At 42.0% G+C, this 16,120-nt stretch overlaps 1 protein-coding gene across 1 annotated transcript in view; it reads right to left on the reverse strand.

The window, feature by feature from the left end:
- Positions 1–462: 462 nt before the first annotated feature.
- Positions 463–16,120, reverse strand: part of CPS1 (carbamoyl-phosphate synthase 1) — a 99,510-nt gene continuing 83,852 nt past the window's right edge. The window contains exons 32-38 of the mRNA XM_013952187.2: positions 15,130–15,300; positions 12,495–12,569; positions 9,459–9,557; positions 4,528–4,587; positions 3,470–3,582; positions 2,772–2,901; positions 463–1,495 (exon numbers count right to left, since the gene is read on the reverse strand). Of these exons, the coding sequence (XP_013807641.2) occupies positions 1,397–1,495; positions 2,772–2,901; positions 3,470–3,582; positions 4,528–4,587; positions 9,459–9,557; positions 12,495–12,569; positions 15,130–15,300 (747 nt within the window). The 3' untranslated portion in view covers positions 463–1,396. The remainder of the gene's footprint in view (positions 1,496–2,771; positions 2,902–3,469; positions 3,583–4,527; positions 4,588–9,458; positions 9,558–12,494; positions 12,570–15,129; positions 15,301–16,120) is intronic.

Here is a 16,120-nt window from a genome sequence, read left to right on the forward strand (position 1 = left end):
GGACTGGCATCACCAGTAGAGGGAGCATGGCTGGGGGAACACGCTCTGCTTTAGCTTATCCTGGGGCCTGCCCCTCAGCAACTATCAGAGAAGTTGTCCAACCTTGAACCTTCCTGACTCCGGGGTGTGCTGTGTACATATTGCAATATGGGAAAAGAGAGACACACATGCTCCTTAGCTGGTAAATGTTTAGAGGCAGGCACCATCTGTCTGCTGCATACGCATACAAAATGTAGTGCTGTTGGCTGTGGAGCTGCTGAACTCTACCCCTTGCTGTCTGCCCGGCAGAAATGTGCAACATGTGGCACAGCGGGAGTTTGCTCCGTGGACAGGATTTGCAGGTGTTGCTAGAGCTGAAACAGCAGCAGAGAAGCCTGGAGCAAAAGTGAAAGGGTCACTAATCAGTAAAGCACTGCAACACTTTCACCTCATTCTGAAAGGATTCAATTTTAATGCCCACAAGCATGGCACATAATGCTGGACAGCAATATACAGAAGTCTTCTGGGAGCTCCCCACCTTGGAAGTCAGACACAAGACAGAGTCCCTATAATACAGGGACTGCCACCTGCATTCAGAACGATGAACCAGAATTAAAAAAAAAAAAAAAAAAAAAAAAAAAAAAAAAAGGAGAGAGCCTGAAGGACTAAGCCGAACTTGGAAGCAATTCCAGCACACATACACATACAGCCTTCCTCTCCCAACAAATCTGCAGGCTGCAAAAGATGATGCTTGGCCAGGGTTAAAAAACAAACAAAAAGTAGCTGCATCGTGCCTGTCACTTGCTGTCATGGAATAGTGGGGGATTCATATTCTTTCATCTTTAAAGAGCTCCTGTCAGTCATGACCCTCAGCAGTTCTGCACCACAGCAGATGTTCATGGTGGATCAAGGAGGAGGAAGGCTAATTGTTATATAAGGAAAAAAGTCAAAAAATCCTCAATAATCAGCAATGGAAAGAGAAAACTATCTGTTGTGCTATGGAAGCTTGGGGCCAGGCTCTAGCAGTGCAGCATGAGAATGGCTGCAGGTATGGACCCAAGGAAAGACCTTCAAAGGAGGAGCAGGCTTGATTATAAAAAGAAGGAACTACCCCCACGTAGGATCATTTGCATCTCCTTCCATCTCCTTTGCTATGGTGACATCCAGATCTATTAGCAAACTAATATTTGCTCCTAAGTGGAAATGGGGAAAAGAGGGCGTAGAGGCTGAGGAGAGGATGGCTTTCCAATAAACATCTCAATCAAAAGTATTGGCTGGGTATTAGTCTCTGTAAGATGGAAAGACAAACACTGAAGATGCTATAAAATACATGGAAAGATGGTTAGGTGGATGGTCCGAGATCCCCTCTCTTTCGTAGTGTCAGAAGCGATAAGATTGCAGGCTGGGGATAGCTCTTCTATGCTTGGTCTCCACTGTCAAACTGTCTGTAGTGGAAGAGACTCTTGGAGTCCAATTTCCCAGAGTACTTGATAGCTTCAGCAAAAAGCTTTGTCACCTGTGAATATGAAGCAGAGGAAGACTGAGCATTGCAAGACCTTCTGCAGAAGGCTGAGTAATAGAGCAGGATCCACTCTTTGACAATCTCCCCCTGCAGCTACCCTGCGCAGGTTCAGCCCTCAAATCCATCCAAGTCAATACCAATGTCAAAGCGACTGTGCATGGAGGTTGGCCTCAGGCCCAGAGCCTGCTGCCCAGAGAGAGGTACATGGAGGTGCTGGCTGTCTTGGGCAAGATAGCTCTGTACGATGAGAGATGTTGCTTCTCCCTACAGTCCAAGCCTTTAAAAGAAAACAGGGCTGTTTTCCCCTCTCACACTCAAGAGATTTGAACTCCGCAATCAGAGGGGCTCAGTTAAACATATCAAGCAGGTGTGGCAATAAATTTTGGATGGGGACCACCTTTCTGGTTGTCAGTGTGCGTTTTGCTTGTAGGCAGAGGATGGTTTTTCGATTTCCCATTCGTAGTAATCATGCTTGGCATTATCCCGTCTGTGAACTTAGAGCTTGGCACTCTCTCTGCTCTCCATTCACTCAAATCACAGCAGAAGATTTTGCACAGCTAGACATCAGTTCAAGTCATTGGGTTCCAAGTCAGCACTCACTAAAATCAACAGGAATTTGGCTGCTGTGTTTAATGAGAGCCAGATGAGGCCCTTTTGTGACAGTTGAAGCCACTTGTAAAGGAAGTTGAGGTATTGCTGGCAGCAGGAGTCCCACTTTGCATTACTAAATGTTCCTTCCCCTATCAATAAGCGAAAGGGGGTTGTCAGGAACAACAAAACACAGAATGTTTGGCAGCTGGGGACTACAACAGGACTAAACCCACAGGCAGCATTTCCACCTGGATGGTGTTCTGGAATTGGATTGCCCTAAGAATCATCCAAGAAAGTACAGCTCCAACCTGCTCTAAACTTTAAGGACCTGTACTGGCAAGACTTCCTACTAAAAGACTGTTCCCACTCACAATTCAAACATGTTACAGGGAATCCTCTGCAGGGAGTTTGCTCTGAACCAAAAATGAAACAGAAGCAACCTCGGGCTTCAGTACAGGACTCCAAATTTCCCTTTTTTTGTTTTGCTTTGAGCAATGTTACTTTGCATAGTAGCACAAAGAAAATATATTCGAACAATTGTGTTGCCATGATTTTCAGCCACATTATTTTTTCTCAAAGATAATAAGGGCCCCCATCCACTGAAACCTAAGGTCACAAGTGCTTGGAAAGCTCTGAGGGCTCCTGTGACTAAGAGGAGAAAGAATGACCTGGAAAGTACCTGGAAATTAGTGAGCAGAGCAATCCCACTGTCGATAGCCAGCCGCCGGATCACATAATTATCATGGACAAACTTGGTGCTGCTGTCAGGCAGGTTAATCACCAGATCTATTTTCCTATCCCTTACCAGCCTGAAAGAGACAATGCACAAGACAGTATCACCGTGCATCTTGCTTAACAAAATTCTACAATGAACAGCACAGGCACGCAACTAAACAACACTGAAGATTTTCGTTTGAGCTTAGCCTTTATTTATTTATTTATTTATTTTAAGTCTTGCATCTTAAGAAAGAAAGATTGAAGGGTTAAGGTACCAAGCTGCAATGCGGGCTTTGTTTCTGTCCCATTTAGCAATACAAAGCAAAATTCAACCTTCATACAACTCAGCACAACTCCATTAAACACATGACTCAGTATCATTAAAGGCTAAATATTCAGATCCCGTGTGCTCTTGCTTAAAAAAAAATTTAACATGGAGAAATACATCCATGCCATATTAATCAGGACTGTTCAATGAGATGTTCATTAATTAAGCCAAAGTCTCCCTGCTGTGGCAACCGCAAGCAGAACCGAGTAAAATGAAACTTTGGGATGGATCCCTGAAGTCCCATTACAGTCGCTATCCCTGATCTCAACAGGACCAGGAATTTGCACCTTACCTCTCTAACACAGCTTTGATGAGCCGAGTGTTGCCCTTACCTCCTGACCGAAGGGAGCCTGGGACTCTGGCCTTCCTGCGATGGCCACGCCACAGAAGTTGCTGGGATACTGTTAGCATTGAGCCAGTCAGAAGTTGCTTCTGTGGCATAAAGCTGTCAAGGGAAAACAGGTTACTGTGTGCTTTATAATACAAAAACTTTTCATTTAACCCATGTGGGTCAGACCCAGCGTTCAGTCTGGTTGTCAGAACTGATTTTGGAGGGCATTTTTCATTGCATGGGTGTCTCTCCATATAAAAAGAGAGACAGAACAGCATGACTTTCCCCATTTTCTGTTATCTGTGATCTGCTGACAGATGATAGTCAATGAGTGGTAGTAACACATCCAGAGGCAGTTAGGAAAACCTAAATCCCTCTGACTTTCAACAGGTCTTACAATTCAGTCTAAGTGACTGAGCCTATTTTTTTTTTTTTTATTTGCCTAGCACCTAAGTCTTGAAAGGTGGAACTGTAAATCCAACAGTTACACTAATGCCACTGAGCTACCCACAAACAGCACTTAAATACTTAATACTAAAAAGCACTCCTCAATTTTCTATGATCACAGCATTTACTTTCAGCAGGGATACGGATACAAAATGATGCAGAAAAGAGTTACAAGAGAAATGCAAACCAGCACAAAATTCATTCAGCCACAGCTTGCAAGTATCATTGAGATGAAATACTGTAAAGACCTTCCCTATATAAAGGGTTTCCCCTCCTTCCCCTCCTCCCATACACAACAGCCTGACTGGCAGTTTTGTTTCTTGGACAACTTGGAGGGATTTATCATGTGATATCCTGGCTGCAGGCTGATAGCAGAGCCAGGGCTGTTCGTGACTTAATTCCATTTGTTCAAGTAAATAATTATGAAGACTTTTGGTTGCATGATACCCACTGGCTTTATGGATCACTCAGCTAAAAATCCCTGCTGTACTTTAAAAATTTCCTCTGTTTTCTCTGCCCCTAAATCAGCTCTGAAGTTCTTCTTTCCCATAGCTGGCTGATGACATTTCAGATTTAGAAAGCTCTCTGGCTTTAAGTACCCAAACCACCTACCTTCAAACCTTCCTTGTGAAGTAGTTCTGCCACACTGAGGAATCTTGAGCGGAAGGAATCCTGAAAAAGAAATTCATAAGATAAAGCATCAAAGTTAGGATTTAGAAGCAGAGTGTTTCATTGGGCAACCCAGCTCTACAGATTGTGCAAAGAGGCAAATGCACTTTTCTGTGCCTGGTCTGCCTGTGCACATGCGTGTGTGCATGCGTGTGTACAGCAGCATGCCAAGAAAACTGTCTGGAGACTGAAACCCAAAGTCACTCCTAGCTGAGACATGCTTTGTTACAGCACCAGGGTATGTGTTCCCATATTAAGTTTTGCTGCAATTACAAAACAGCCCTGTATATTAAATATCAGGGCAATCATCTTCTCAAATTCACCAACCAGAGACGCCTACTTAATTAAGTAGCATTCTTAATTAAGTGTTTTTTCTGTCACTGCCCAAACATTTGGCCTTCCATTCTGGCAAATGGCAAATATGAACAGGCTTTGGGCTGCCTTTGGATGCTCTGTTTGCAAACTGGCACGATGAAGTTGTTGACTGAAGTTGTAAACTGGCAGGATCATGTTTAGGCAGGAGTTCATTTCTCACTCCCATGGGCGTGTGGAAACGTAAAATACAAAACCACTTGAGAGACTGGGATGCCCCATCCCCACGAGGACCTGAATACTCAGGCACTTAAGGCACATCTGAGAAGCTCTCTCGTAAGGCACACCCAGATCCAACAGTTGTTCAGAAGAAATAAAGATGAGACGACCTCTTGTAGGCAGTCTGCTCCTGAGCCAGCCATTTCAGAGCAAAATGTGAGCAGAAATTTGATGCTGGCATATATTTTCTTCTGGATGTTGAAGGTATAGCAATGCAAAGATCAAAAGCAACGTATGCCCTTCTCATTTCAAAGCCAGCCTGAATCTCACTTTTAACCCTAGCATGGTCTGGGCTTTTGCAGATAGGATTACTGCAAGCTCCCTTCTCCCTGCTGGCACTACTGATAGCCTTAACCTGCCTGGGCAAGACAGCAGTATTCTGAAAGGTGAACTATTTCCTATGAAGAAAAGGAGTCAACAGGTTTTTTGAGCACTGCAGACCTGGAAAGAACCTCATTTTAAAGCCGTTCCATTCTGTACACTAACTGGAAAATATAAATATACAATGTGACAGGGTTGGCAGCTTCCCAGTCAGAGAGAACCGTTCTGCCTTCTGGTCAGGAGGGCTGGCTTTCACAACAGTATTATAAACTTCTATCAAACATGTACTGAACACTTGTGACACATAAAACAGCCTCTCCATGAAAAGAAATTACAGCTGTCAGCTTGCATCGGAGCAGCCGCAGATTTACAAGCTGACTGAAAGAACCTGTGTAAGAAACCATTAGTTACTAAAGGTGAAAAGTACAAGCAGATTTATTTAGTGCAAGATATTTATTGCAGGAGAAGAGTATTCTTTTTCCTTTATAGGAAAAGTTCTATTTCTTATAACCTCTCTCCCACATTTGCTAGCATGCCTTGCTATTTGTAAAGGGCTCAATCCTCAGTTATTTCAGTATAGCTATACCAGTTTTTACTAAGATCAAGCTCAGAATGAAACTAGTTCATCTAGTCTTGAACGCTGTATCCAAGTCCACTGTAGAGCATGCAAGACTTTTTGAACCTAATGAACTAAGGCAATAGATATGGCAGAAGATTACCTTGAAGCAACAGACTTGGAATGGCGGGATTTAAAAATAAAATACTCCATTAATGTTTTCCGCATCTCGTGGTCACCAGCACAGATGTAAAACAGATGCACTCCATCCCAGAGATACGACTGAATAGCCCAATCAGGGAATAAAATAAAATGAGCTTTTCAACTCCTCTTGCATAAAATATAAATTATTTAATGGCAGACTCAGGGTTTCAGCATCATAGATTTCTCCAAATTGTGAAAAGAAAGGAGGTCAGATGATCAGCTTGCATAAACTGGCAGAGATCCACTTGTCTAACGAGACAGCCGTGCTCCATTTGCCCCGGGAGCACATTGGACCTTTGAAACCCCGGGGAACCTCGAGTCACACCTGGTCAGACAGTGCTAACAACTCCAGGACAAGCCGGTGGGTTTGTGGACCAGGCTGGTAACCCAACCTGCCTCACATCACGCAGATGTAAAGGACTGCTTGCCTCTTGGACCTTCAAGATGATTAGTTAGCCACATTTTTAAGTGGCCTTAGTAGGATTTACCACAGGAATTGCAAACTATTAGTATACCAAACTGGAAGCCTCTCAGCAAGGCTGGGTTTCATTCCCTGGGCATACTGAGACCTGTTTTGGCTGTGGATCAAAAATTCACATTACAGCCATTTGACTCCTGATTCACAAAATGCTCCAGTTTGCAAGGAAACTAAGATCTCCTTCTCTGCTCTAGTTGCTAAAGTCACATCTATGTGACTACCGCTCAAGAAGGCAACCTCCGCTCATCTCTACATAACTAATACCAATGACACAAAGGTGTGCTGTACCGAATAACTTAAACATATTGAGTCAGGGTCTCCTTAGACACATCTGAAGGAAGCAGGCTTCACCACTATTTGCTTATTTCTATTTACATAAGACCTAAAAGTCCAGTCTAAAATCAGAGAAAGCAGCTAATCACTAAGCAAAGAAATCTCCAAAAGGGAGTATGTTTTGAGTTTGTCATCCACTGCAGATGAAACATAGCACCTTCCTCACAGTTTACTGAGTGGGCTGCCAGGAATCAGCCTTGGGTGCGTGAGAGCAGCTAACAGAAATGATGCTGCAGCTGAAAGCCTGGGGAGCAGAGGGATCCGCGTTCCTGTGTTCTGCGACGTCTCCAGCAACCACAGGGGGTGGCTTCAGTTGTCTCTGAGCCAGTACCTCTCCTATGAGGATACGTTGCCACCTTGCCAGCTTGAGGTAGACGTCCTCACGTATGCAATTAAAATGGAACAACGCTGCTGGTGTTTACAGTCCACCTGCTGCCACTGTCCTCATGCCTCTGGTTTCTGCAGAGAAGGGCTCCTCTTTTCTCCAGCCTGTACTCGGGGAAGACGGTACGCGTAGTTTATGCATCGGGTCTAGATCAGGATTGCAACCTTCCCCTCTTACGAGGCTTCATTTCTCCTCTCTGCCTGCAGACCCGGCAGACTTCAAAAAAGACCACTGAAAGGTGGGTATGGGACAAACTCCAGAGAGGTGAGAGAGCAGTATTTGGTCCTCAGCATTAGCTTTACACTTCTTGTTTTGGAGTTTAATTATATACGAAATTTTCTGAGATAAAGAGAGACCTTTAAGTGACTGATCTGTTGTTTTCCGGTTCCTTTTGCAAGAAAATGAACTATAAACCACTCATTAAAAAGGACAGAAGCTTGTTACTTATAAAAGGCTTGGGGGATGGGGCTTCTGGGGTTGTTTTAGCTTTCTTTTTCGTTTTTTTTTTTCTTTTTCCTGAAGACCTTTGTACAAAGAACATTTGGCTCAGTTTAACAGATACTGACACAGAAGTTACACAAATGCTTTATTTAGCTAAAATTACTCTTTGCTGCCTGTTCCCTTTTAACTACCACCAGGCAAACAGGCTTGAATTTTAGACACTGGGCTCTTTTTTCTTTTCTTGGCTTTTCTTTTCCCCTTTTTAACTGCTGTTTTAAAATCTTAATATTGTAGTGATTAGATGCAAAGGTACCAACTGACCAGAGTTTCATACTGAACTCTAACTTTATCTAGGTAGATATCCAAGACTTTCCTGCTAATTTGAGGTAACTTCTAGCAATGGTTTCAATTCCTGTATATACACAATTTTTTTTAAGGAAGAAGTGGTCATCTGTGCTAGCAGAAGACATGTTCCTTGCTGGCCAGTTCTCACCCTCTTCCTTCACACCCTCGGCTGGCACAGACAGCCCAACATACTTTATACACCCATGTTCTGCTTGGAGAATTCATACGTTCTACTTTTTTGTTTACTGGCTTTCTGCAATCATGCAGGGCATAAGCTTATTACAAACACAACAGGAAGATGGCAGAGGGCAATCAGTTGTCTTTATGGGGCCCAAGAATGTTCTACTTACAGAGGAAACAACCGATTTTTTGGGAAACACACACACACAGTGCAAAGTTTAAAAGTGTATCCAACTTCAGCATCTCTCACAGTTGGTTATTACTCCATGATAGAGAATCAACCCTTTTGCTTTTCTGCCAGGCTACTTTTTCATCCTGAAATGCATATTCTCTTTACTGATCCAGAACTGTAAGTGGAGCTGTGCTGTTCCCAAGGCAAATCCACCAGGAACTCCCTCAGGAAAGGCTCTTTGCAGAAGCCACTGTACCGAAGGACGTTCCCACTATGACACTGTTTAAACTTCCAGCCATGTAAAGCAGCTTTGAGGGATGCCGACAGCAAGAGATGAAACCCCCAAATTCAGGCTCTAGTCTCATACAGACTCACTGGAGCAGCAGAATATGCATCAGAGATGCAGTCCCTAGGAGGAGAGCGCTCTGGGGAGCGCAAGAGAGCTCCGGCAAGACAGGGAAAGCAAAATGTGACTACACAGATGTATGCTGGTTCCAGCTGGGAGGTCTCTTTGAGCAGATCGTCTACGAACTTTTACCCACTGCAGGAAGGTGGCTCCTTTCCAATTCCCCAACCCCAGACCTCTGCTTGCAGGGATCCAAGGGACTGGCCTTCAGCAAACCTCTGCAGCTCCCACTGCAAACTAGGAGGAGTGGAGGAAAGAAGGGGGCTAGCCCCAGGGAATCCACAAAAGATCCCTCTTTTGTGTTTGTTTCCCGCTGTCCTGTCACATTTCAGGATGGACTGTAGGGAAACGCATTTAAGCGGACATCTCTCATTTAAGCCATAAAGATATGTGACTGAAAATAAAGCAACAGTTAAAGTCCCTCTGTGTCAGTCTTTCACAGCTTTGATTTTTCAGACTCACCTGGATTCCGATCAGAATTCCCTTTTTAGGAAACGTAAACCCTGTGGCAAGCATAGCCTTCTGGAAGGCAGAGTTCACATCCTCCCCAAAGCAGGCAACCTGCAAAAAGGCACATAGAAAAAGGCATCAGAAAAAAAAAATACATATATGCTTTAAAAAGAAAGAGGAATAAAACATTTGAATATGCTCTTTTGACTTCTTCACACAGAATCAGACTCTTTTTTCCCCGGAGTCTGCAGGCAAGGGGAAAAAAAAAGCCTAGAAAATCATTGCAGACAAATCTCATGATTTTAATGAAGCAATAATAAAGGAATAAGCAACACGTTAGTTTTAAACAGCACACCAAGGAGTAACAGCAATTGATTTTGCTATGAGTTATGTGGATGGTGTACACAGCTTCTGCTCCACAGTGTTTGTGAGTGCGCTGCAAAATGTTTAACATTATATAATGCTTAAGTACCAATGAGAGTCATGCAGGCAGGCACGTTTCTGTGTGTGTATGGAGCAAACTGTGCCAAGACTGCACTTGTGCTGTCATGTCCTTCCAGGCACTTCCTGTGGAAAGATACCATAGCTTTTAAAGATGGTCTTCCATTAAAACTCCACAGACTTAGAAAATGCAAGTGAAGCGTTAATATATACCAAAGGAAATCACAAAACAATCACACCAATTCAAAAGAATTTATTTTATAAGAAAAAAAACTTGATAAATAAATTAATAAAAATCATGTAGCAGTACTCCATCATCCAGAAGTTTCTGTGGAGCTCAGTTGCTTACAGAAGGTCATATGGTAATGATCTTCTCCAAGACATAACTGTGTTCCTCATCCAAATTTGGAATTTTGATAACAAAAAGAGGAATGCAAAAATTTTTGGTAACAGTTTAAAGTGGAAAAAAAAAAAAATCACTTTTTCTAGCCAACTCCATGTTTGTTGAAAAACAGTTAGAAGCAGATATTGTGACAGATTTTTCTCTTTGAAATAACAAATCTACACATATATACAGATGGGATAGAGGGGCTGACTGAGAACTTCTCTCTTTTCCTCTCATGGTCCTTCCCAACACAGCGTGAGCCTTCACATTCGTGGTCACATTGTTACCATGGTGAACAGAAACCAGTATTTCATGCAAGATGAATAAATGATGATTTGCCAAAACTTCTGAAGTAAAAAAAGAACACCCAACCAAACAAAAAAATCCCAAAAGGGAAGAGAAAAAAAATTCGTGACAACTTGTTTCTCAGCTTTTCCCTAAAAGCACCGCTCTGAATGTTAGGTCTGTTCTCCAGTGTATCTGGCTCTGAGGGGTTATGTATGTCCTAGGCTTTTTTTAGGAAAACGGACAGCCCCACCCAGCAGGGTTTCCAGCCCGCCTGCAGAGGTTTATCACTACAGCGTGGTCAAAATAACCACGATACACAAGAGACCCCGAGCACTGCGATTTCTACTGATGTGGGAACTGCTACTGCCAGCAAAATACATCTTTGCCAAATAGACGTGACAAATTCAAGCCCAAATCAAGTCGCGTGTGTTAAAAACGTCTTTGAGGAATAATTGAGCATTTTACTAGAAGAGAGTTATTATCCTTACTTCACTCATAAGAAAGACCTTCATAACTGTCACATTTTACGGCATTTGTGAATATAGATCTTTCCAACTCATAAAAGTTAATAATCCCTCCCTTATGACCAAGATAATCTCTAACTCCATATAAAGCTCAGAAAAATAATTCTTGCCCTTAGTTACATTTTCATCCTATTTTTGTTTGGTGTTTTTTTTGGTTTGTTTTCTGTGAAGTCAATTTTATTCCGAAAATAAGGAGAATACTTGGCTTTTTCCTGCTCATTAACTGTATTAAGAGGAAATCTTCTGCTATACTAGTTTCACACACATTATAAAGAGCAGAATAAAACAGTTCTGGAGGGAGTAGAAAATCTAAGGCTATTCCAGCTATGTATCTGGGTCTACTGCTTGTTCACACTAAAATGGTAAGTCTTTCCTTATGAGAACAGCTCATGTAGACATACCCAAGCTCATGTCAAATGGAACAGCCCAGGCTCTGCCACCTGTCTAGCTAAGACAGAGCAGAGCTAAGCTTACTCTAATGGCCTCAGTATTTAATCACTTCTTAAGTGAGCTTTTCAGCCCAGTAGCCCCTTGCTACTGCAACTCTCTTCTAGAAGTTACAGAGCTAGCAAGCTTAAAGATCATGTCAATATGTCTACAGAAGCTATTGACAAATCAGCAATAATTTGTAAACAAACCTGGAGGCTTCTTTACTCTAGATGAGTTAAGATCTCTTCAGTGATGTATATGGAAAACTATACCCGTTAAAGGGTCAGGGCTCTCATCACACCAGAGCGCCAAGCCTACGCAGGAATAGGAACAGCTTTGGGCCTGTTACAGTGTGCCCAAGCACACGGCAGAGAGACGTTTCAGAAGCACTTCAGAGCCCGACCTGTAGAAAGAGTGGGCAAAGTAGTCCAGCTGCTCCCCTCCCATCCTGCTCAATCCTGCAGCCATCACATTTTATTCACTCTTCCTCACCTTTTGCACCTTGGGACACACCTTGATACCAGGCAACAACAAAAATATCACCACACATATTTGTAGCTATTAAATAGTATGTTCCAAGACCAACGGTCATGACCTGAAGTCTTGATATTGCTATTCTGATACGCTTCAATGGGGGTTTTGAAAGCTGCATACACTTGTCTGTCAAGAAGCAGGTGATTCATAAAATGGACTGACACACTGAGAATGTCCCAGAACCCGACAGCTCTCTTAAAGAAACTCATTTTACGCTGTCACACCAAGCAGGTCCAACTCAGGAACCTGAGACGCAGCTAAAGAGGGACATCCAGTGGCTGAATAAACTGGGTTCTCCACAATGTCTTTTTACAGATAGGAAAGATGTTTTTCTGAAGAACCTACAGATTCTGTTATGATTCAGGCTTGTAACAAGCTCACATCTAAAAATTAATGTTTAAAGACCTCTTGGTTTAAAAAAAAAGAAGAAAAAAAATGCTAAGCTACCTCCCCAGTAGAGGCCATTTCACATCGAAGAACAGGGTCAGCATCTCTCAGCCGGGACCAGGAGAACATTGGAGCCTGGTGAAAGACAGGAAAATTAAAAGGAGGTGAATGAAAATTTAATGGATCAGTAGAAAACCCAGTGACAGCGAGTGAGAGCCGACTTAATCTAGAATAAGCATTGGTCAAGTCTGATAAGCAAAGGAGTACTTGGCAGATGAGTTTCCCCAGCATCCTGATGAAGGACTGGAACAAATAAACATGCACTTCACCAATAAATCTTCCTTCTAAGTCTTGTAAGCCTGCTCACATGCTGATGGCGGATTTCTAATCTGTGGTAGTTCACTATCATTTTTAAAACACCTTTTAAAAAAGGCTGTGAAGCATCTAATTCATAAAACAAGGCGAGATACTATCTGAAGCCTTTCTCCAACAGAAATTTTTCACTCACAGGAATGAAAGCATTCCACAGGAACACACTTTCAGTAGAAAGAAGATTAAACTTTGCAAATGATTTTTAGATTTTACCTCTCTTTCCCCAAAATTTTTTGACCTTTTGTTTGAATATACTAAACCCCCTAATCATCATCATTATTCTGACAATTTAGGACATTGCAGTCTTTATCAGCCTCCGAATTCTCTGTCTAATTCGACTTCAACAAAAAAGAAACTCCCTGGTAAAAAGCCAATGACCACATGTGACAAACATGGAACAATTCAAGAACGTTCTGCTAAGGGATAATTTCCTATATAGTTACTCTCTCCATCATCTTAAACTACTAATGATACCTATAAAAAGACAGCATCCTTGCTGCTTAGAAAAGAATCTGTACTTAAATCCAAAGCCATATTTCTGTTGAAAGTCTCTGAGGGTAATATCGCAGACAAGAGGGAGGCTGTTTCGTAACACCCAACAATGACCAACTAAAATGTGACAGCAGAATTTTGCTGTGAAAAGGGTGTCAGTAAACAGTATGTGCATCGGTGCCTTCTAGATCAGTCTTGCTTTATTTACCAGTAAAGAGTAATTTTCTACAGCAGCCAACTCTACAGTCTCAAGCTGAGAGCTGACAGTCAAGGTGGATTCATTTTAACACACACCTTGTCTCGAATGATAACAATTGACAAAAGCCTCCTAACCAGCTCCCTGAGTTCTGCTTGCCGTGAATATGAAAACGTGTCAGTGCTCAGGTAATGCAATCTTAACTTATTTAAACACTTAGTCAGGCGTTACCCAGGATTTAATCTTGGTCAGCCCACAGTAGTCCTGTCACTCTGCAGGCAAACAGGACACGACAGTATTTTAGTCGCTAAAGCTAAAACGGTGGTACTCTGAATTCACAGGGGAGCAGCTTTGTCGAGAAAGGCGGCACCAGTTTCATGTTCTCTTTTCTGGGCATTTAAGAACTGCTGGAGAAACAAAATCCCATTTCCATGCAAATATTCCTAGCAACAAAAGTGTGAAAGTACAGAAAATATGATGCATGAATAACGAGAACCAGGTTTAACTGGTACATTTTTCAAAGTTTAGCATTTCCAAAGGCATTAAGCAGGAGTTTATCTTGACAAATCCACACAGAACACAAGCAGTGCAAAAGGCTCTGTAGCGAAGTTTTCAGGAGTACTGCTGCGTTTTCCGCACTGAGGCCAGCACTCCCAGGAGAGATGGCACTCTTGACAGTTTAGCTAGTAACAGTGCAGAAGCTTCAGACTTCAATAATAGAAATTTATAAAAATAAATCACACTAACAAAAATAAAAATTTCAGGTGAAAATTTCAGAAAATGTTAATCTGTGGCATCAAAATAAAATGCAAAGCTGCTTCTAGACTGACTGGCTTGCAAACAACATAAGCTGGCTTGGCCCATTGATTTCAATTGCATTTTAATGGGTCTGAACATTTTATTAGAAGGATGTTAGCTCTGTTTTCCATTTCTCAGTATTCACTTGATATGGAAACTATTAAAGCTTGAAAGTTTCTGTATAAACAATTCTCATTAACCATCATATTTTCTGCACTGCTGTTCTAGATTTTTATGATTAGGAACTTCAATTAATTTTTTTCCAACCTAGCACTCAATAATGTCTAGAGTACTTTTTGGTATCTCAGGTGCTGTAAAAGCTTAGTAATTACGTGAAGTGAAATCTCGGCCCCACTGAAATCAAAGGATCTAAGACTTTCATCCACACTTTAACTGGTGGTGCATATAAAAGGAATTCTGTGCATTGAAAAGCCCATATCCCAAATCTTGGAAATAGAATTTGGGGACACTCAAAACACAGATTTTTACATCTCCACAAATATACATCCGACAGTACTACTGAAAGGCCTGAACTTCAGCATTCAATTCTGCAAGTGCATATTTATCAGGCAGTTTAGAAAGAGTGGTCAGAAATAACAAATAAAGGGTAACTAATTTTGTTAATAATGAATGGATAAATTTTCCTTTGATTTTTCTCTAAAATTTCAAATATTCATTATCACAATGGACACTGGAAAAGGTCAACTTGGCCTTTAGCCAAAGAGCAATTCTCTCAGTGAGTAAACTGCTCTCTGGGCAATAAAGTACTAATGCCTACTAAAGTGCTAGATGCTGGCCTTGTTTTCTTTTTTTGCATTCTTCTTTCTGAAACTGTACCTTAATCCCAACATATATGAAGGGAATAATTGGATGCTCCAGTGTGGGAAGGGATGACTCATTAACCTCTTTTCCAGTCATCACTTTTGTGGCCACGTCAATGAAGTCCACACCCAGAGTCTTGGATACAAAAGGGAAAGAGCGGGAAGCCCGCAAATTGCACTCTATCACCTGATGAGATTAAAAAGGAGAAATACCAGGATTAGGCATCATGCAGTGAAGAAATAGATTGATTCAGGTTTCTGGAAAGCAGTCCTTCCTTTTCTTTGTGGAAATACTCTTCAGATTGCCGAATAAGAGGCACATACTCTGCTCTCCTTGTTCTTTTTCCCATAGTATTGGTTCATGAATGACCGGGCAATCATTTGTTACTGACTTTCCTCACCGATATTCAGTGACCCAAGAAAGAAAAAAAGGAAGTTCTGCATCCTGCTGAGAAGCCTACTGTGGAGTTCATTAGCAAGAGAGGAATCACTGCAAGTGAGAATGAAGGCGGCAGCCAAGAATAAAAAAGGTGGAAGGAAAAGAGGAGTAATCTAGAGAGGCAAACACAGCTGAGGGAAAGCAAGGAACGAAGGACTCCTTTATCTCCCTCTGTGGAGTCCCTGAATAACTATGAGTAACAAACACGGCGTGTGAACCAGAAGAAAGATGAAGAGCTATAAGTACATTTTTCTCAGTTATTAGCCCAGACAGGATCTTTCACCAATAATGCTTCTCTCCACTCCATGTCAGGCTTTCCGTTCACTGCTTCCTCAGTCGTACTCTGCTCTCATTCCTCTGACCTTCCTCCATTAGCAACAGCATGCCAGCTGTTAATCACAAAGGGCCAGACATCTGCCGTACTTCTGTTATTGATAGCTACTAAGATCAGACTGTTTAGATAACCATCTTAAAGGCTTATATTAATAGCTTAAGCACTTAAATCATCTTGCTTTCTTTCTAGTGACTTGGAAGGCTTGCTGTAATGATCAAACTAACCAAAGATCAG

This window comes from Apteryx mantelli, chromosome 6 (genome assembly GCF_036417845.1).
Source record: "Apteryx mantelli isolate bAptMan1 chromosome 6, bAptMan1.hap1, whole genome shotgun sequence".
NCBI lineage: Eukaryota > Metazoa > Chordata > Aves > Apterygiformes > Apterygidae > Apteryx > Apteryx mantelli.